General features: G+C 41.0%; 1 protein-coding gene across 10 annotated transcripts in view; it reads left to right on the top strand.

Annotated features, from left to right (window-relative positions):
- Window positions 1-23,528, top strand: part of LOC149818236 (uncharacterized) — a 118,697-nt gene that overhangs the window by 46,668 nt on the left and 48,501 nt on the right. For all 10 annotated transcript variants that reach the window (XR_016427440.1, XM_089986006.1, XM_089986004.1 and 7 more), the window contains one exon: window positions 1,536-1,827. Coding sequence is in view for 9 of the 10 variants with exons in the window: in XM_089986006.1 (XP_089842132.1) it covers window positions 1,536-1,827 (292 nt within the window). In the remaining variant the exon portion in view is untranslated. The remainder of the gene's footprint in view (window positions 1-1,535; window positions 1,828-23,528) is intronic.

Raw genomic sequence — 23,528 nt, 5'->3', positions numbered from 1 at the left:
ATCTTTGATGATGGGTGTTTTGATTTGATGTATTTCTATGGGATGAAGCCCATAAATAATTTCATTTTGGACTGTGTTATTTTATTTTATTATAAAAAATGTTTGCCCCCTTTAAGCAAAATCTTGGATCTGCCACTGAATGCAATTATTGCCAAATTACTTTTTCGGGTGGTATCTCTCGGTTGAAGCATCATTTAGTCAGAACACATCCTAATGTGCAAGCATGCATGTCAAGAAAATTTCTGGATGTCGTGAAATGACAATGCCAACAATTGCTTGATGATCTGAGAGAAAAAAAACAAGAAAGAGAGATGAATGAGGCAAAAATGGGGTAATGTAGAGTCCTGAAAGGATGCGTATTACTAAGATGAGCTTCTTACTTCTGATCCTACAATCCATAACATAGGATTAGAAATAGGAAGTTTTGGAACGAAGGGGAAAGGTGTGGATGGTGCCACCATGGGCACAAAATTAAGAGGATGAGGGAGTTCTTCGAGAGGAGGTAAAGCTAGAAGCTCTATTAAGAGTTTTTCCCCTCCTAGAACTACCCCTGGGGCGCAACCCGACATTCGTTATGCTATGACTCCTCAGCATTTAGTCGAGCGGGCGGATGTCACGGTTGAGAGATGGTTTTATGATGCCTGCATTCCCTTCAATGTGGCAAATTCTTTTCATTTTCAGGTCATGACAAATGTCATAACCAGTATCGGGCCTAGATACAAAATGTCTTCATATCATGCACTGAGAGGAAAAGTTTTAGATGCTAATGTTAAAGAAGTGAAGGCAATGAGGTAGTCATGGAGAGAAACTGCTGGCAAATTGGTGGACAGACAGAAAGTCAAGAACCTTGATAAATTTTCTTGTCTATTGCCCCAAAGGAACTATGTTTTTGAAATCAATTGATAATATAATAAAAAAGTTACTGGCAATAAATCCATCTCAGAAATCTGCAGATTCTGCAGACCATGATTATTGGCTTGACATGCAGCATGTCTTCCTTTCATTTAAGATGCCTGATGAATTGCCCTTTACCTGTGAAATCACTAATCAAATTTTAGCCCTTAAAAAGTTTCCATCTTTCACTTGAAGGAGGGACCAAACTTTTCCATTGTACATCTGAATCAGCTGATCTTTGAGAATAGCCACATGTTCTGAGCAATTTTCTTGGATCAGCAATTTCAGAAAAGGAACTTTACATGTGTCATTCTTGAAAAAAATTAGCCTTTCTTCGTTCTTGTCATTCCATGTTATGCTTGATAAATCACCAGAATCATGCATATATTATATATGTTCTGAGATGGAGGGGAATATTTATTATTTATTTAATTATTCTAAGTTTTGCTAGGGAAAACTAATTCTGGGAAGATTTAATTATTTTAAGTTTTGCTAGGTTATATTTTACCAGCACTTTTTTTATTTACATTTGAGGAGAGTGTGTGGAAATAGCTCATCTATGAATTAGTATTTTTGAAGTGTTTTGGATGTTTTATATATTTTAAGTTTAATGTCAACAATGTCTTCTGCTCTTCAAACAGGATCAAAATACAAGAAATACAACTTTTCAGTGATAACCTTGTTGTATATGAGCGTGAAGATGGTTTGCCCAAAGTGACTGTTTACAGTCTTCCAGCTGCTGGAAAAGCGATAGAATGTCTTCAAGATGGTCAAGTTATTGAATTTATAGATCCAATATATGCTGTGGATTATGTGGATTCACAGTATAATTCTCACATACTAAGATTTTCTTATAGCTCAATGAGGACACCTCAATCTGTGTATGATTATGACATGGTCAGTAGAGTTACTGTTTTGAAGAAAGTTGACACGGTAAGTGTTCCTACCTGAGCATCTAATTTGTTAGTATCTAAAGTATATGTTCATCCACCATTTCCTGTTTCCTTCATGTGATAAAAACTGCACTAAGTTATGGAAAGTTGATGTAGAATGTGTCTAAGGTGCATAGTTTCTCTTATTTACCTTTGTGTAAGAAATAGAATTATCTTCACTTTTCTTTTTTATGTTAGAATGATATTTTCCTTTATTGAGTAGTTCATTGTCCTATTGCCATTTACTTTGCAGAGAATTAAGAAATCTATTATCTTTTTCAAATATTCATGTTTAAGCTTGAGAGTCAAATGTACACAATGTTTCATTATGTTAGTTGCTTTTTCATGCTCAGGGTGCCTATGTTGAGAGTATTATGGTAACGTCTCAAAATTTCAACTTGTGATTTCGAAAACATTATCGAAAAAAACTTTCAAAGATTTAAAATTTTCACTTTTAAAAGCGACAGCGGAAGACATTTAGAAAGGAGCACAAGTCAACAATCCTGGGTATGTTAGCTGAAAAATCATCATTCACATGAACAACAACTTAAAGGAATTGAGAAAATAAGGCAATAGATTAAAATTCTGCAGTTTATTACAAAATGAGCATTTTCCCAAAGTTCAATAATCTAAAGAAAAACTCAAAAACTTAGAGCCAAGCCGTCAGCAGAAAGAAGAGAAATCTTGGGCCATGTTGCACCACGCCATTGGCCGCTTGTGAAGTCCTACTTATCATCTGCCCATGAAATGGGTCAGTTTCACAACAAACCAGTAGGTGCACGAATAGATAAGTAGAATAAAATAAGGCAGGACATTCATGAGATAAACAGTTTATCGTATTAAAGCAACAATTACAATTGTAATCTATTCTAACAAGTGTAACATATGCAAGAAAACATTTCAAGCAGTGTAACTCTCAATCATTTCTACAACTATTTAAAAAGATATTCTTTAAGTTCTGATATAAACTGGCCTGTGGGTACGCACAGACACGAAACGTAAAAACAGCCGAGACCGATCCGGGGGTTTATTATGTCAGGTGTTTTCATTAACCCGGATGGCTGACTGAGTCCGCTCCTAAGGGGACGGTCAGTGATCAAGAGAGTAAATCCTCAAAGGCATTCGTAGCCCATGGATGCATCCAACTTCTGCAGAAGTACCTAGGAGTTACCACCTAGGATAATTTATGGTAATCCCAATTCCCCTAACTCCGATGACTAGGGAAACCAAGTCTTTTGCCCGTGGGGTGGTTGTTAACAACCTGTCCATCGGAGTTTTTGTACCATCTATCCTCTCTCTTGATGAACCGTGAAGGTCGAATGGGTACGACGGGGTTTCTTAACCGCCGCCCCATTCTACATGCTCTGGTCTGTTAGACCCACTCGAGCATCTTGCCTGTGAGGGCGAGTTGTCACCATTTGTGTGATCTCAGCATTGTGCTAAATGCACGCTTCGAGGTTGCTACAACCTTATCATCCAAACATCGTAACACACATGAGACGTACTTGTCTAAAAGTACGATCGTACCTATCTAGAGGTACGACTACGATGAGAGGGCAACATTTAATGTCTTGTGATTCTTTTGGTTCATACATGACATATATTGCTCTTTGAGCAATTGGCCTGTGAAGGTCGACATTATCTCATTTATATCAATAAAGTGTTGATTGCCCTCTTCAAGGTACTCCATGACCTCTCGTAAAATTTATACCGCACCTGTCTTAAGGTCCGGTTACAGTAGCAATTGTCGTGGGTTTCTCTCTAGAAATGAGTCTACCCACAGCGTTTTACATTAAGCATGCAATTTCAAAAAAATAAGGACGAGGGAACGCAAAACAGACAATCACAAGTTAAGTAATCCTACACGTAAGCATGTATGCCAAATAAACTATTCTATCACAGAATCCTTATAATTTTATTTCTTTCATACAAACCCTTTGTGCGACTTTCCCCTACCTCGGGATGTCGTGCAGTTGCGTGCGTCTACGAGTGTAGATGATACGAGGCTTAGGCCGCAGAGCCAGAGCGGGGTTCGATGCGAGGTCTGCAAAAATGTGAAATATTCAATTATGATAATATAATTTAATGGTGCAACAGGGGCATGGGTAGGATTAGGCGACATGGAGTAAGCCCCTGACTGTCGACGACAGCGGGGCGACGGGGAACGAGCCGTTGCCGAAAACAGCAAGGCGGCAGGGAGTGAGCCTCTGCCGACAGCACTGAGGTGGCAGGGGGCGAGCCCCTGCTGACAGCAACGAAGCGGTAGGGGGCCAGCCCTTGCCAACAGCAACGAGACGGCAGGGGGCCAGCCCCTGCCGACAGCAACGAGACGGCAGGGGCCAGCATCTGTCGATAGCATCGAGGCGGCAGGGGGGCAACCCCTACCGACAGCAGCGAAGCAGTAGGGGTCGAGCCCTTGCCGATAGCATCGAGGCGGCAGGGGGCCAACCCCTGCCGACAGCAGCGAAGTGGCAGGGGTCGAGCCCCTGCCGATAGCAACGAGACGGCAGGGGGCCAACCCCTACCGACAGCAGCGAAGCGGCAGGGGTTGAGCCCCTGCCGATAGCAACGAGATGGCGGGGGGCCAGCCCCTGCCGATAGCATCGAGGCGGCAGGGGTCGAGCCCCTGCCGATAGCAACGAGACAGCAGGAGGCCAACCCCTGCCGATAGCATTGACGCGGCAGGGGTCGAGCCCCTGCCGATAGCAACGAGACAGAAGGGGGTGTGATCATCGCAAAATTTTTCCTCTTGTGGTTTCTTTCTCTTCCTTCTCTTTTTCTTTCCAGCCTCTATTTCCTCCTTTTTGAAGGGAGAAAATAGAAGGCAGAAAAGAAGAGAGAAGAGAAGATGAACTCTTTTGCGGGGTCTCACTTGACCTTGATTTGAAAATATTTAGGAAAATAACTCGCCTCCGTTTTGAAATATTGCGGAAAAATGGAGAGACGAGATTCGCTCGTCGGTACGAGGTTCGACTGTTCCTGATGCCTTTACCAGGGGTAATCGAACCAAGGATCGAATTTATGCCTTTTGCTTTGCTAAAATATCATCTAAGAATTTATCCTAAGTCTAAATGCACAAAGAATCATGCTTATGCAATGCAAGGATGTATGCTCTTTTGAGAAAATGTTTTGAAAATTTCTAAGTTTTCTGAGATGAACTTGATAATAGAGTGAAGAAATGATTTCTGAATGATTGAATCTAACTTAAAACTTGAGATAGATTAGGAAGGATATTTTGAAGTTCTAAGTCCTTGAAATGATCAGAGTTGGGAAAATAAATCTTTGAATTTGAAAAGAATGATTGGAAGATGAGAGAAAAAGAAATGAAGCTTCAAAGTCAGAAATGGACTTTGAATTTGAATTTTTAATTTGGATTTAGGACAGGAAATTAATATTTGAAGTGGAATTGAATTCTAGAGTTAAGGTTTGGAAATCAGGATGGAATTTGGACTTGAGCAATCTAAATGGAATTTAAAAATAGAAATAGATTTAAGAAGTCCTGATGGGATTTGAAAGTGGAATTGGATTTGAAATTCGGAAATCAGGATAGAATTTGAATCCACAGTCTGAATCCTAAAATGGAATTTGAATCGAAAGTCTGAGATCCAAGATGAAATTGGATCCGAAATTTGGAATGGAATTTGGATATGAAATCTGAGATCCAAGATGGAATTGAATTCTGGATCCTAAATGGAATTTGGATATGAAGTCTGAGATCCAAGATGGAACTGGATTCTGGATCCTAAATGGAATTTGGATCTGAAGTCTGAGATCCAAGGTGGAACTGGATTCTGGATCCTAAAATGGAATTGGATCTGAAGTCTGAGATCCAAGGTGGAACTGGATTCTGGATCCTAAAATGGATTTTGGATCTGAAGTCTGAGATCCAAGATTGGTTTGGATTCTGGATTTTAAAATGGATTTTGGATCTGAAGTTTGAGATCCAAGATTGGATTGGATCCGGAATCTGGAACCTAGAATGGAATTTGGATCCGAAGTCTGAGATCCAAGATGGAGTTGGGTTCTAACTTTGGATTTTTGTTTTGAAAGTCCAAATGGGACTTTTGAAGATGGGTCTGGGTTTTGAAAAACCCAGATTGAATTTTAAAACTTAGGAAGAGTTAAATTTTGAGATTTAGAATCAATCTCAAACTTTGATTTTGAATTTGAAGATAAGAAAATAAACTTTATTTTGAATCAGAAATCTCAAGGTTAAATTGAACTTTGAATTTGGACTTGAAAAAAATGGAATTTTGAATAAAACATTGAATTTTAAATTTCAAAGTCAATTGGACTTTTAAATCAAAATTTTAAATCTTTGAAATAAGATAGAAGAATGAATTGAAACAGAGATTGAAGAAAGATATTTGCGATCACTTGGAGTTTAAAAAAGGAATTTTGAAAATATGATGCAATTCTATCCTAAATGATGAAATGAATAAAAAGAATTTGAAATTGAATTTGAAAATCATATTTTTTTCTTTAAGTGAATTAAAATAAGATTGAGAATGTAATACATCCCTGACTATGGTCATTGAATGTATTATATAATAATCTGTACTTAAATTCACATGAAGAATAAAACATATTTTGGTGCTTTTATAGAGTTTAAAATGAAGTTAACTCTCAATATATCCTGACTATGGCCATTGATATATATTTTGAGTCAATTTTAAATTAAACTCTAATAAAAGAAGAAAATATTTGAAAATATGATGATTTTTGAAGAGGATCCAGTATGGATCCAGTGTTATTCCATAAAAGATGAAAATCCTAAGTTTTGTTCACATCCTGACTATGGCCATTGATGCAAATCATCAACTTAGGATTAATCACCTTCTATTAGAATGATGCACGTGTCATTCGTGTTTCACCATTTGTGAAATTTTGAAAATTAAAGGCGAAATGAGATAATATAAATAGTTTATGAAATTTGCATGCTCATACATTCTAATCTAGTGCTCGAAATATAGAATTCTCATTATAGCCTAGCTATTACATCATGGAATTGATATTACGATTTCCAAACCAAGGAAATAACATTTTTCATACACTTCCTGCAAAATCCAAATTAGCTCAAGATGAAAGATATATATTCAAAGAGACATCATGTTGTATGCCCATGGTGGAATGGATATCTAATGTGTCCATATGATGTGTTATGTTAATGTGAGAACAAAATTCAAAGTATACATGAGATGTGCTAGATGACACATAAATATCTAAGGGAAAAAGATGCATTAGTATACATAGGAGAGACATATTGAACAAGGCAGTGGACATATACAGGTTATCTATGCCTTGCATTGTATGCAAGTGTGGTAGATTGTTGATGGATGAGAGGGCCGGATGCTGTGAAGTGAAGATGGCTATGACCTACTAATATGGGTGAGAAAAGATGCTTTTGGTGGGTGCAACAGTGTTTTGCTTAAGAATAAGATTTGGGATGGTGATTTGCCTAAATACTAATGAGATAGATGGATGGTGAAGATGTGAAGGCCTATGAGGAGGTGCTGTGCATATATTTACATAATGAGCCTGAAGGTGATGTTATGGTGAAGGGTAGGCACCGCCCATTGGAGTTGCAGAGGGCTATGTACATGCAGAGAGCTATACCTGAACTGAATTGGTTCACCACAGATATTTTAGAATTTTACTGAACAAGTCTTTCAAAGACTCTAATATTGGTATGATTTGTAAAACTTTTTCCTGAACAAACAGAAATTTTCCTGAGATATATGCACAGATTATGTTAAGCCATGAACAAAAGGTGAAATTTGGATCTAAGCATATACATTTTACCGCAAATCATAATTCAGCATGTTAACTCATAGGCAAACGTACCCAGTGGGCTGTGTTTGTGGCGGCAATGAGCAAGGGAAGCATGACTAATTAATGATGTGAATGCAGGGTGCGAGGGTGAAATGTAACTGAGGTGGCTGTGTAGTATCTGGTAGGTGCAAAATGCAGAATACTACCAACAGGGTACGTAGGAAGGTGCAGGGGGATGTGTATAATATGGGGTATATGTGCGACAGATGCAGCTGTACATAATGAAGATTTCAACAATGTTAGGCACGGACAAAGGTGCAAAATTGGAGGCCATGACAGTGTCGGTTACTATTGTGAATGCTAAAATGGAAACCACCATAAGTACTATGGCAGCCTTTTAAGGTTACAATAATTAAAAGAGAATCATGTTGAAGCTGTAAGTGGTGATTTTACAGAGGTGTGATTTGTGTATGGATCACTGGTGTCAAGGACAAACATACCAAAGGTTGGCAAACATACAGTAAAAGAGAAAGAAAGAAAAGAAAAAAAAAAGTGGACTGAAAAGAATCAAATATGGCAGCTCTAATGCTTCCAGTCCTCTCACAGAATTTTTCACAGGCTCTATGACATTCCATTAATCTGATCCATCATTGCCGTTGGTTTGTGCTCTGCTCAGCCAGAGAATATGTACACCATCAGTTACTTCTTACGAAACTTTGTAATTTCCACCTCATAATCGGATTCACAGGAATTAGGGTATAATGCATGGGTTGTGGTGAATGCCCGAGATGGAGTAGTCATCATTACTCATGCATTAAAAGTTCAAAATAGGGCAATGATAGGACTACATACCAGTAAAATGACTGCAGATGGATAACCTTTTCTGTTAGTTTATTTCCCTTCAAGGGAAAAGGAAAATTCCGGCGTCATATCATGAGTTAACTGAAAATATTCCACAGAGAATTCACCATCTAGAAGATTTGTAGCATGACTTTCCACTTTCAAGCCTCAGAGGGTAAAGCAATAACTGGTGATGGGTCGACAATCTAAGGCATGATTACAGGATTAATACAGTTTTTTTTTTTAGATCCTCCACAACACTACCCCTTAAGAATTTGTGCAACGCGAGTCTCCAGCAGCCCTTATTGCAAGATCTTGAATGCCCAGGAGCAAGTATAACTTTAAACAATACGATGAATTGATCTGTATAAGTGATGCTTGAAACTAAACCACGAAGATCAAACAAAACGAATGAAAAGATGTGCCTGAAAATGAAGCTAAAAATAAGATGGATCAGACTGTGCATACAGAGAAACTTAGTAAAAGAAAAAAAAAAGTGTTTTGCTAAATTATCCAGGTAGCAATAACAAAAAAAAAAGAAAAAAAATGTGTAACTGAGGATGAATATGATCATAGTAGCTCGACGCGCCCACACAATGTAACAAAGGTTAAACAGAAAGAAATAAAAAAAAAAATGGCGATAATATGATGAAATAAGAAAAACAAATTGAATGGATGAATGGAGATCAAGGTTACGATGAGAAATGTGACACTGAGAATTCATAGGACCCAACAGAGAACTGGAGTTTTCCTTGTAAAATACTCAAGTCCGGCTTATACCTCCAGATATTACCAGCATAAACGATGAATTCTTTATGCATAAAGAGGTCTGGTACAAGCCCATGACCTGATGAGGGGTATTGCATCTCCTGGTGACACAAATGCATGGGTCTTCAGCATATCTTATGCTTTCTCAAGAAGAACTAAACAGATAATCAAACAAATCCGGTAGATCCCACAGCTGATCCCTTAACACGCATAAGCTGTAATTGCAGAAATAACAGGATGCTTTTAAATGACTTACGGTATTGCAAAAGAACAGAAAGGAGTGAAATGCCTAACAGGGGTTCAAATAAGGACCAACGATGCAGGTGACATCTAACTGCAACTCCCAGGCAGATTTGATTTACTTTTCATAGTGAATCAGAATTGTGGTATCCTCAACCAGTTAAAGCATCCTATCATAATTCAAATGCCAACACTGAGACGCTGCATCGAACAATGGTTACATGCTAATTTCATATCAGCAAAAGCACTCAGTGAGTTTTTATCAGATGAACAACAGCTGATACAGAGAGGTCGGTAAGTAAATACAAAAGTGTAAATGATACAGGAAATGAAAAGGGACGTTACAGTACAGGAATGCTTACATTAGCATCCAGATGAGTGTCGTGACTTATATGCTAGTGATTCAGCTAATATGTGAATGTTAGCCTAAGCAATACTACACATGAATCCAACGGAAATTTGACTCCAGAATGACCGTCTGTTTTGGTCATCCTTTACTTTAACATGATAGATGCAATGAGGAAAACAACCAGGGGCATTGATGCTAGGTTAAGGCAATGAATGACAATGATCACGATGAAACGATGGCGGAAAATAACATTAAAACAAGAAATTAAAAAAAAAGAAACGAAAAGGTGAATGAGAAAAAAAGAAAGAAAAAAAAACATCAAGATCGAAATACATGTGAGACAGAAAATAACAATAGGAATCAAAAGAAATTGTAAAACAAAGGAAAGGAAAATCAAAATGTAAGAACACGGGTTCCATTGCTTTTGCACAGTATAAATTGATTTGTTATGTACAAATCAGATCTACAGAATGTGCGTTTATCAGAATAAAAACGAGAAATGAACGGAAAGGAAAAAAAGAGATTTAGGATTAAAAAGGGAAGGAGTTCTTACTCTGTTCGCAGAAATTCTGAAGGAGGAGCTTTTTTTTTTACCGTGGAAGTCCCCTTATCGCTGAAGAGGAAGAGAGAGGAGATGAGCGTCCGGGAGGAGAAGGCAGAAGACTGATGGGGTGAAGCGGATGTAATCGCTCGTCTTTTTTTTTTTTCCTCCCCTTTCTTCTGCATGCCCTTTTTATAGAGGGAGAGGAGGCTTTTGGAAGGCGGGGACGACGGTTGTGCATCGAGGGCCGAGATGAGGCGATCCTTGATCGCAGGGTGGATCCAGCGGGAGTTCGATGGAAGATGGCAGATGAGGGTGGAGATGAAAGCCGTTGGTGATGGAGGGCGGATGGTTGCGCGATCGAAGAAGCTTTCGGAGGGTGGCCTGCGAGAGAGAGAGAGAGAGAGAGAGAGAGAGAGAGAGAGAGAGAGAGAGACTGTGGCTCCCCTTTTACCACGAAAATTTTTCAACAACTGGTCCCTCTTGAAAATTATTCAAAATAACGGTTGTTTTCACTAAAAGGTTTTTCTAAAAACTGGTTTTAACTAAAGGGATGCTTTAAATGAGGTTTTTCAAACTATATTTTTCTGGATTTATTTTTTTCTATTTTTCTATTTTTGCTCTTTTCTTCATTTTCTATTTTTTTTTGATATTTTTGAAATAAAGCTTATGAAACTAAGAAAAATAAGGGATTTTAAAAATCATGTTATAATTCTTGAGAAATATTTAAAAAAGAGGGGGTTTTCTGAAAATTTGGGTTTGATTTCTTCAGAAAATGAGTTTGGATTCAAAATTTTTAGAAGATTTTCGAGTTTTTAACCTCGAATCGAGGAATATCAAATAATGAATCTAAATGGATGCCGAATGGATTGTCTGAGCCATTTAAAAGCTATTTTTGGTACTTTTGTAATTTCAATTTAAAAATTTAGGCAATAATGTTAGGTTTCGACAATGGATTTGGATCCGAAACTGAGTCAGATGTATAGAAATGAATTTAATTTCAATAAAATCTGAGAAATAACTGGAATTTAGATTTAAAACTGACTCAATTACTCAGAAAATGGGGTCAGGGGCAAAAAGAGAATATTTACAATATTTTGAAAATTTTGGGGTGTTCACAGGGGGCAGCCCCTGCCGATAGCATCGAGGCGGCAGGGGGCCAACCCCTGCCGATAGCAGTGAAGCGGCAGGGGTCGAGCCCCTGCCGATAGCAACGAGACGGCAGGTGGCCAACCCCTGCCGATTGTAACAAGGTGGCAGGGGGCCAACCCCTGCCGACAGCCAAGAGGTGGCAGGGGGCCAACCCCTGCCGAGAGAGAGAGAGAGAGAGATCGAGACGGGGGTGACAAGGGGGAGGTGAAAGAGGACGGTGAAGAGGGGGGAATAAGGGCGTACCTGGGAAGAGGATCGTCGGCGTCGTCGGTCGGCAGTGGTTGTCGCGGCGGCAACGATCGACGTTGGTGGCGTGCGCAGGGAAGGAGGAGAGGGCCGGCACGAGGGGAGCGAAGAGCTTCAAGAGCGAGGTGTGCCTTCCCTCACCCTCCTACGATGCTCTTAAAGGGCTCAGGGGGGGCGATAAATGGGGAAACCCCAGTGGGTTTCCCTAATCCACCCGATATCGCAGGCGGGGTGCGGCGCTCGGGAAGAGGATTTTCTTAAAATCCTCTTCTCGAGTCGGGTTTTTAAAAACCCTATCGAGGATGGGGCCCGGGTCGGGTCCGATACAATAAATTTTTTATTTTTTATTTTAAACCGTGGGTTTTACATCCTACCCCTCTTAAAAGAATTTTGTCCACGAAATATTTATTGCCTTCAAGAATCAAAATACAGGTCAGGATATTTTTCCCTGATATCGTTCTGAGGTTCCCAAGTACATTCGTCAATTCCATGATGTTGCCACCGAACCTTTACAAAGGAAATGGTTTTTTATCTTAGCACTTGATCACGACGATCGACGATCTTCACTGGTCTTTCTTCGAATGTCAAGTCCCCTCTAATGTCTACATCATCATAATGGATGATGTGCGATGGATCGTGAACGTACTTCCTCAACATGGATACGTAAAAAACATTATGGATCTGAGCATACTGAGGAGGTAACGCCACGCGATAAGCTGCTTCTCGAATCCGCTCCAGGATTTCGAACGGTCCAACGTATCTAGGACTTAGCTTTCCCTTCTTCTCGAACCGAAATACGCTCTTCGTCGGAGATACCTTAACAAAAACCATCTCGCCAATTTCGAAGGTAAGCTCTCGTCGGCGTCTATCTGCATAACTTTTCTGCCGACTCTGAGCGGTACGGAGTCGTTCCCGAATCATTTGCACTTGTTGAGTATAGTGTTGCAAAACTATAGGTGCCTCTAATCTTCGTTCGCCAACCTCGTCCCAGTAAACAGGTGATCAGCACGACCTCCCATACAAAGCTTCGTATGGGGCCATCCCGATGCTCGCATGATAGCTGTTGTTATACGCGAATTCCGTCAGACTGATGTGGGAATCCCACTCTCCCTTTCAGTTCATCATACAAGCTCGAAGCATGTTTTCCAAGGTCTGAATCGTACGTTCCGACTGCCCGTTAGTCTGAGGGTGAAACGCAGTACTTAACTTCAATTTTGTGCCCAAAGCCAACTGAAGTTGCCCCCAAAACCTCGAAGTGAATTTAGGATCACGATCAGAGATAATCGAGACCGAAACACCGTGCAATCTCACAATCTCTCTAACATAGAGATCAGCGAGACTATCCAACGATTGGTTGAGACGGATAGGTAAGAAGTGAGCAGACTTGGTGAGTCTATCGACGATCACCCAAATCGCGTCATGCTTCCTCCGCGTCCTCTGTAGGCCGACTATGAAGTCCATGGTGACATCTTTCCACTTCCATAAAGGGATCTCTATCTGTTGCATGACCCCACCGGGTCTCTGGTGCTCGATCTTGATCTGCTGACACGTCAAACACTTTGAAACATACTCAGCCATGTCTCGCTTCATACCGTTCCACCAATAACTCCGTTGTAGGTCCTTGAACATCTTCGTGCCGCCAGGGTGAATGGTGTATCTAGACTTGTGGGCTTCCGCAAGAATTTCCTCTCGCAAGACCGAGTCATCAGGAACCCAAAGGTGCTCCTTCAACCATATACTTTCATCCTCCTTCAGACGAAAAGGTATATATGTCAGTATCGCTTGAGCCTTCAACTTCTCGTAACATACGTCCGTCTTCTGCCCATTGATAATCCTAGCTAGTAGCTCGGGTTGAGCCACAAGATGGGATAAACCAATTGAACCTTGAGTGATTGCGAAAGGTTCCCAAGAGGCTAGGTCTTCGACCAATCTCCATCCAGCAAATAAGGCATTAATCGAAACTTTCGGTGCTTTGCGGCTGAGGGCGTCAGCCACGACATTCGCCTTTCCTGGGTGGTAGGAGAGGGTAAAGTTGTAATCCTTGAGGAATTCTAGCCAATGCCGCTACCTCATGTTCAATTCTTTCTGCGAAAATAGATACTTCAGGCTCTTATGATCGATGAATGCTTCAAACTGCTCCCCATACAAGTAGTGTCGCCACATCTTTAGTGCGAACACAACTGCAGCTAACTCTAAATCATGAGTTGGGTAGTTCTTCTCGTGAATTTTAAGTTGTCGAGAGGCGTAAGCGATCACTTTCCCATTCTGCATCAGCACAACCCCTAGGCCTGACCTAGAGGCATCAGTATAAATCACGAATCCGCCTTTACCAGAAGGTAAGGTCAAAATAGGAGCACTGGTAAGTCGCTTTTTCAATAACTGAAAACTCGCCTCGCACTTCTCGTCCCATAAGAATCTAGCCTCTTTCTTCAGCAACTTCGTCAGGGGTAACACAATTTTTGAAAAATCCTGAATGAATCGTCAGGTAACCAGCTAATCCCAGAAAACTCCTGATATCACGTGCGTTCTTCGGTTGCTGCCAACTGAGTACAGCCTCAACCTTTACAGGGTCCACGGATACTCCTTCCTTAGAAATAACGTGTCCCAAAAAACATAACTTCTTCGAGCCAGAATTCACATTTAGAGAACTTGACATACAAACGTTCCTTTTGCAGGGTCTCCAACACGATGGTTAGGTGTTCTCGATGTTGTTCTCGACTTTCTGAGTACATCAAGATGCCATCAATGAACACGATCATGAAGGTGTCCAAAAATGGCTTGAATACCCTATTCATTAAGTCCATGAAAGCTGTTGGGGGCATTGGTCAGTTCGAACGGCATGACCGTGAACTCGTAATGTCCGTATCTCTTTCGAAAAGCCATCTTAGGAATATCATCATTCCTAATTCTGAGTTGATGGTATCCAGACCTAAGGTTAATTTTCGAGAAAACTTTAGCCTTCTGTAACTGATCGAACAAGTCTTTTATACGCGGCAATGGGTACTTGTTTTTTATCGTGGCCTGGTTGAGCATTCGATAGTCGATGCACAGACGCAAGGTCCCATCCTTCTTCACGAAAAGCACAGGAGCTCCCCAAGGAGATACGCTGTGGCGAATGAATCCTTGATCCAACAACTCCTGCAACTGCTTCTTGAGCTCCTCATGCTCAACTGGTGCCATCCTATAAGGTGCTTTAGAGATTGACGTCGTACCTGGTAGCAATTCAATATTGAATTCTACCTCACGAGACAGCGGAAGTCCCAACAGCTCTTTGGAAAAAACGTCGGGATAATCGCGAACAACATCCAGCTCACCAATGGGAATAGGCATTGGATCCGATTGGATAACACTAACCAAAAAGGCAGTGCATCCCTTCCGCAAGAAATTATGCGCCTTTAGCGCCGAGATCATCCGACTTGCTCGTACAGGTCTGGGAATTCTGAATTCTACTATCGGAGAGCCTGGAGGTGATAAAACGATCTTGCCATCACGGCAAAATATCTTGGCATGATACTTGTGCAACCAATTCATGCCTAGGATGACGTCAAATTCTGTCATCTCAAGCAAGATGGCACAAGCAGGCAAGTGCCGATCTACCACAACTATGTCCAATTCAGGTATGTAATTGGCGCAAACCGTGTTCTTCCCAACGGGGTTATACACGTCTAAAGCATTGTCAAGTGGTTTTATAGTTATATGCAATTGTTTTACGAATTTTTCTGAAACAAACGAGTGTGTGGTACCATAATCAAAAAGTGCAAAAGCTGCTTGACCAGCAACAAGAATGGTACCTTGAACGAGATCCCCTTTTGTCAATTGTTCGACCGTGGCTGCATAAACTCGACCCGACTCCTTGACACTGCTTGGTTGTGCTCGTTGTTGCTGCTGATGAGGTGGTCGAGGAGGCTGAGATACGTTGTTGGTTCGCTTGAGGTCATCTGCTGCTTTCTTCCGGCAGTCGCGTATGAAATGACCCATCTTGCCACAGTACAGGCATCCGCCAGTGTCCCGCGGACAAGATTGTCCTACGTGAGGCCTCTTGCACTTGGGGCAGTTATCTCCAGACGACTGTCTGGGCGGTGGATGGCCCTGCTGTCGTTGGCGCTTTGCCGGAGGGAACTGTTTCTTCCCTCCCTCGGTCTTCACAGGTAATGGTGGCTGCTGCCCTGGGCCGCCGGAATAGGTCCTCTTCTGATCACCACCTGTCGCGGGTGGCTTTTTCGCCTGTACACTCTTTGAACGCTCCCAATCTTCGTTCAATAGGGTGGCTGCTGCTACAGCCGCAGAAAAAGTCGCGGGCATGCTGGTGAGAACCCTATGCCTGAGTCCTTCCTTCAATCCATGAATGAATTTCCCAGCCCGCTCATGATCATCCTCGAACAGGTGGGGACAGTAGCGCTCCAACCGTTGAAATTTGGCGATTTGGCGATATACTCGTTTAAACTTAAGCTGCCTTGGCACAACTCCAAAAATTTCACCTTCTTTTTTCTCGCATGAGGTGTGAAGTAGTTTTCGAGGAAAGCCTTCCGGAAGGCCTCCCAAGGAATCACCTCAGCACCTGGGAACTGCACTTCTCGGGTAGTGTCCCACCACTCGCGAGCGTCGTCCTTCAATCGAAAGGACCCGAACATCGTCTTCTTATCGTCAGGAACGGACAACACTTGGAACACCCGTTCCACTTCTTTGACCCAACTCTCCGCCAAGTCAGGGTCAACCTTGCCAGAGAAGGTAGGAGGGTCAAGCTTCATAAATTTTTCATATGTGGCGTTTGGTGTATTCCCAACAAGAGAACCCGGATCCTGCTGCTGGCGACCCTGGCTACGAATCGCCTCTGCCAAGGAGTTGAGGGTATCCATCATGAATCCCCTCTGCTCACGCAACTCATCAGCTAAGTTGTTGCTTGAGTTCCCCGCCATCCTTAAAAAGCAACAAAGGTTAAGAGTCAAAAATTACTGAAAAAGCACGAGAAGACATAAGTATAGGAGCAAAGGCAAAAATATAGGTCTTTATTACGAAAGTTATTTATTTTGAATCCAATCGTGCTGGTACACAAGCAAAAGTTCTATTCTGTAATGAGTTCACAGACTCCAACGAAACTTGGTAAGTGCTACCTCTCCTTAGGGACGGCTAGAATACTTCCTAAGATATTCTCTTCTATTGCCTGTGCGCCTGAATCTGCGCTTAGGAGTGAAGGGAGGTGGCTCCCCATAGGAGGTCTCCTGCCCGTAAAGGGGCGTCGCCGGAGTATATTCTGGTGAGCCAAGACTATAATCTGAAGAATCTGTCGCAGGTGTGTATGTGGGTGATACACCGCCCACTGGGTCTGCTGGAGGTGGCGGCTGCTCGCCTGCAGTCAAAATTGCGATATTGCCGTCATGCTCGGCCTTGTGGAGGCAAGCATCCATGGTGTGCCCTGTTTCTCCGCAGAAACCACACTCCTCTGCTAACTCAGGGGGAACAAAATCTCCCGATGACTCCTGTGGTGTCTGATGGTGCACCCGAACATGCGAAGGCGCGAATCCACCTTCTCGAGCATACACCTCAGCCCACATTGTTGACAAAGGTATTTTGTAGGTGATCGGTAGTGGGAAGCCTTGCTCATCCGTAAAAGTGGGTAGAGGAGGGCGGTTAGCTCAGTAACCAGCCCCGAGCATCCCCCGTCTGCCCCTTACAGAACGGCCACGCAACCTACGCGCGTCCCTACCGTGACTATTACTAGAACCAACAAACAAATCCATCTTTCAGACTGTACTACGAATAAAGACAATAATATAATTTAGTCTAAACATGCTATAAAATATCAAAGGCTTACTTATAGCACGATGGGATGCTCAATAGTCAAGATTCACCTCTTTCTAACCTGGCTTTGATACCAAGTTGTAATGCCCCAAAATTTCAACTTGTGATTTCGAAAACATTATCGAAAAAACCTTTCAAAGATTTAAAATTTTCACTTTTAAAAGCGACAACGAAAGACATTTATAGAGGAGCACAAGTCAACAATCGTGGGTACGTTAGCTGAAAAAACATCATTCACATGAACAACAACTTAAAGGAATTGAGAAAATAAGGCAATAGATTAAAATTCTGCAGTTTATTACAAAATGAGCATTTTCCCAAAGTTCAATAATCTAAAGAAAAACTCAAAAACTTAGAGCCAAGCCGCCAGCAGAAAGAAGAGAAATCTTGAGCCATGTTGCACCACGCCATCGGCCGCTTGTGAAGTCCTACTTATCATCTGCCCATGAAATGAGTCAGTTTCACAACAAACCAGTAGGTGCACGAATAGATAAGTAGAATAAAATAAAGCAGGACATTCATGAGATAAGTAGTTTATCGTATTAAAGCAACAATTACAATTGTAATATATTCTAACAAGTGTAACATATGCAAGAAAATATTTCAAGCAGTGTAACTCTCAATCATCTACAACTATTTAAAAAGATATTCTTTAAGTTCTGATATTAACTGGCCTGTGGGTACGCACAGACACGAAACGTAGAAACAGCCGAGACCGATCCGGGGGTTTATAATGTCAGGTGTTTTCATTAACCCGGATGGCTGACTGAGTTCGCTTCTAAGGGGATGGTCAGTGACCAAGAGAGTAAATCCCCAAAGGCATTCGTAGCCCATGGACGCATCCAACTTCTGCAGAAGTACCTGGGAGTTACCACCTAGGATAATTTATGGTAATCCCAATTCCCCTAACTCCGATGACTAGGGAAACCGAGTCTTTTGCCCGTGGGGTGGTTGTTTACAACCTGTCCATCGGAGTTTTTGTACCATCCATCCTCTCCCTTGATGAACCGTAAAGGTCGAATGGGTACGACGGGGTTTCTTAACCGCCGCCCCATTCTACATGCTCTGGTCTGTTAGACCCACTCGAGCATCTTGCCTGTGAGGGCGAGTTGTCACCATTTGTGTGATCTCAGCATTGTGCTAAATGCACGCTTCGAGGTTACTACAACCTCATCATCCAAACATCGTAACACACATGGGACGTACTTGTCCAAAAGTACGATCGTACCTACCTAGAGGTACGACTACGATGAGAGGGCAACATTTAATGTCTTGTGATTCATACATGACATGTATTGCTCTTTGAGCAATTGGCCTGTGGAGGCCGACATTATCTCATTTATAACAATAAAGTGTTGATTGCCCACTTCAAGGTACTCCATGACCTCTCGTAAAATTTATACCGCACCTGTCTTAAGGTCCGGTTACAGTAGCAATTGTCATGGGTTTTTCTCTAGAAACGAGTCTACCCATAGAGTTTTACATTAAGCATGCAATTTCAAAAGAATATGGACGAGGGAACGCAAAACAGACAATTACAAGTTAAGTAATCCTACAGGTAAGCATGTATGCCAAATAAACTATTATATCACAGAATCCTTATAATTTTATTTCATTCATACAAACCATTCGTGCGAGTTTCCCCTACCTTGGGATGTCGTGCAGTTGCGTGCGTCTACGAGTGTAGATGATACGAGGCTCAGGTCGCAAAGCCAGAGCGGTGTTCGATGCGAGGTCTGCAAAAATGTGAAATATTCAATTATGATAATATAATTTAATGGTGCAACGGGGCATGGGTAGGATTAGGCGACAAAGAGTGAGCTCCTGACTGCCGACGACAGCGGGGCGACGGGGAACGAGCCGCTGCCGAAAACTGCAAGGCGGTAGGGAGCGAGCTTTTATCGACAACACCGAGGCGACAGAAGGCGAGCCCCTGCTGACAGCAACGAAGCGGCAGGGGGCCAACCCCTGCCGACAGCCTCGAGGCGGCAGGGGGCCAGCTCCTGCCGACAGCAACGAGACGGCAGGGGGCCAACCCCTACCGACAGCAGCGAAGCGGCAGGGGTCGAGCTGTAATGAGATATTGCGAAAATATAAAGAGTGCATACAAGCACTTACAACAATGAATAAAAGAGAATATCACAAGTCCACAAAGGGACAATACAAGCACAAGCCTTTAAGAAGGCAACAATATAAAAAGCCTCTTATTGAGAAGAGAGAAAGCTCTCAAGAATGAAAAATATACAAGGGGTTCACCCCTATTTATACAAGAGGGAGAGGTGAAAAGGGATGGCCAAAAGGCTTCAAAAGGAGAGCCAAAAGGGGGCTCCCATAGAGTCATTGGGAGCCCCCAACGGTCACATTTGTGACCATTGGGGGCTCCAACGACTCTAAGGTTGGAGCCCCTTTTAGTCCTCAAAAGAAGGAAAAAAAGAATTAAAAAAATAAAAAACAAAAAATAAAAAATAAAAATACATTTTATCAAAAAAACGAAATAGTTGTTTCCTAAAACAACTAGGTGAAATTACAAAAATACCCCTATCAGGTATTGATGTAATATACAATATATATATATATAGATACATTTTAACACCCCCCCTCAAACTTTACGGGGAAATGACGGAAAGTTTGCCAAGAAGGAACATGAAGCGAGGAGCCGAAAGAGCTTTAGTGAAGAAGTCCGCCAATTGATATTCTGAAGTGACATATGGAAGAGCAATGGTTCCTCGTAAGAATTCGTCACGAACATAGTGGCAATCCATTTCGATATGTTTTGTACGCTCATGAAAAGTATGATTGCTCGCAATATAGATGGCACTCTTGTTGTCGCAACATAGTTTTGAGGCTTCGGTAATATCAACTCCCATGTCTTTAAGCAGACTGCGAAGCCATACAAGTTCCATAGTCGTGGTTGCCATAGCCCGGTACTCAGCTTTAGTGGATGATTGTGAAACTTTCTGCTGCTTCTTGCATCGCCTGGCAATCAAAGAGTCCCCTAAAAAAACACAAAAACCAGTAGTTGAGACTCGATCATTGGGATTACCTCCCCAATCTGCATCAGTATAAGCAAGAAGATTCAAGGAAGAAGAGGAGGATAGAAATAGCCCTTTATTGATGGTATTCCGAATGTAACAGATGATTCAGAGAACAACACTCATATGCACAGTTGTAGGAGCATGCTGAAATTGGCTAACTGAGTGAACCGCATGAGTGATATCTGGTCTGGTGATGGTTAAATAGGTAAGAGACCCAATGAGTTGTCTGTAAGGTGTGGGATCTTTCAGAAGAACCCCATCCTCCAACCGTAATTTGGCATTAATAACCTCGGGAGTCTCTACTTTCTTGTCATCAGAAATCCCAGACTTAGAACATATATCTGCAGCAAGCTTTATCTGTGACAAAATATATCCTCTAGGAGAATATGCAACTTCAATTCCAAGAAAATATCTGAGAAAACCTAAATCAGACATATCAAAATTATTTTTTAACATTAATAATACTATTTTGATCATTCCCAGTGATAATCATATCATCAACATAAAGCAACAAAATTACGATACTAGAATCTGCATGTTTAACAAAAAGAGCAGTGTCAGTATAACAAGAGTGAAATCCTAACTTTATCATGATATCACTGAAACGATCATACCAAGCCTTAGGAGCTTGTTTAAGACCATACAATGCCTTCAAAAGCCGAAGTGTTTGACCTTGCTTAATATTAATTCCGGGTGGCGGATCCATGTAAACTTCTTCACTTAAACTTTCATTTAAAAAGGCATTTTTTATGTCAAGTTGATAAATAGGCCATTTTTTGGTTGATGCGACAGCTATTAAGGTCCTGAAACTGGTCATTCGAGCTACGGGAGCGAATGTTTCTTCGTAATCAATGCCATATTCTTGGGAGTATCCCTTAGCAACTAATCTATCTTTATATCGTTCTAAAGAGCCATCGCTTTTAGTTTTAACTTTGAAGACCCAACGACAACCAATAGGTTTTTTGTGTGAAGGTAGATTAACTATTTCCCAAGTATTGGCCTTTTTTAAAGCATTTAGTTCAACTTGCATTGCTTCAACCCAATGAGGTATAGATTTAGCTTGATTGTAGTGACCCGGTTCAAAATAAGAATGTAGGGTTATTAAACATGCCGGATAGTTGGGAGTTAAGGAATCATAGGATACAAACCTATTTGGGGGTATTGATATTCTAGAAGAATGCCTAACTTGTGGTTCCTCAGTGAATTCAGAAATTTGAGAGTATTTTTCGAGGGCACTAATAAGATTTTTTTTATTTCTTCTTGAGTAAACATTTATATTGGTATCACAATCATGAACATTTATATTTGAATCACTATCATTTGAGGGTGTTATGTCAAGAGGGGATACCTCACGTGTATCGTTTATGTTTTCAAGAAAATCTTCTTGTATGTCATCAATAAGATCATATAAGAATATATAATCAATTTCATTTGTTTCTTCTATTTTATCAAAACCGTTTTCTTCTTCTAGAAATGTTACATCTTTTGAAACATAGAGTTTATCATTCTTAAAATCATAACATATATACCCTTTTTGATTTTCACCATATCCTAGAAAAACACATTCAATTGCTTTTGGAGATAACTTATCCCTTTTATGTAATAGGACAAAACATTTGCAACCAAAAATAAGAAGACGATTGAAATCGGGTGAAAATTTAAAGAGTTTTTCATAGGGAGAAGCATTTTTTAACTTAGAAGAGGGCATTCTATTGATTAGATAGGTTGAGGTTAGAACGGCTTCGGCCCAAAACTTCTTTGGAATATTCCTAGAAACAAGTAATGTTCTAGCGGTTTCTATAATGTGCCTATGTTTCCTTTCCGCTAGGCCATTTTGTTGGGGAGTCCTAGGACATGACTTTTGATGGCAAATACCATTTTGGGTTAAATAGTTTTGGAATTCGTGAGATAAGTATTCGCCACTGGAATCGAATCTTAAAATAGCTATGTTATTTTGAAATTGATTTTGAACCTTTTTATAAAAATCTTTAAAGAAAGTAAATACTTCCGATTTATGACTAAGGAAATAAATCCAAACATACCGAGTAAAGTCATCAATAAACGTAACATAATATGAATAGCCCCCTTTAGACATAACCGGAGAAGCCCCCCAAACATCCGGATGCACCAATTCAAAAGGCCTTGATGAAAGAAAAGTTCTACTTGGAAATGGAATAGACTTCATTTTTCCAAAAATGCAATCTTTGCAATTAATTTCTTTTTCCTTACAAAATTTGTTTCCAAAAGGAAAGAGATACATTTTGGAATAACTTGGATGACCAAGTCTTTTATGCCAAGTTTTCATGTTTTTTTCTTGGACACAACAACAACAACAACTACGCCTTCATCCCAAAACAATTGGGGTCAGCGATATGAACCAAAAAAGAAATTCATTTTGGGTCTTCCACATGAATCCTTTTCTTCCAATCATTTCTATCCAACGCCATGTCCTCGATGAGGTTCAAAGCATTCATATCCTTTCCTATCATCTCCATCCAAGTCTTCCTAGGCCTACCCCGACCTCTTTTAACTAATATATTTTCCCATTTCTCCAACCTTCTAACTGGAGCATCATTAGGCCTTCGCCGAATATGTCCAAACCACCGTAAACGATTCTCTCGCATCTTATTTTCAATGGGTGCAACACCTACCTTCTTACGTATCTCTTCGTTCCGAATCTTATCTTTTATTGTATTTCCACACATCTATCTAAGCATCTGCATCTCAGCTACACTCATTTTTTGAATATGATGTCTCTTGGCAGCCCAACATTCCGTACCATATAGTAAAGCGGGTCTAATAGTCGTCCTATAAAACTTTCCCTTCAACCGCAATGGCATTCTACGATCGCACAACACTCCAGTAGCACTTTTCCATTTCATCCACCCAACCTTTATCCTATGATTTACATCTCCATCAATTTCTCCATACTTTTGAATGATGGATCCCAAATATTTGAA

Source organism: Nuphar pumila, chromosome 13, assembly GCF_984573655.1.
Source record: "Nuphar pumila chromosome 13, dmNupPumi1.hap1.1, whole genome shotgun sequence".
NCBI classification, from domain to species: domain Eukaryota; kingdom Viridiplantae; phylum Streptophyta; class Magnoliopsida; order Nymphaeales; family Nymphaeaceae; genus Nuphar; species Nuphar pumila.
Note: the sequence above shows the minus strand (reverse complement) of the source record. Positions and strands in the feature narration are given on the sequence as shown.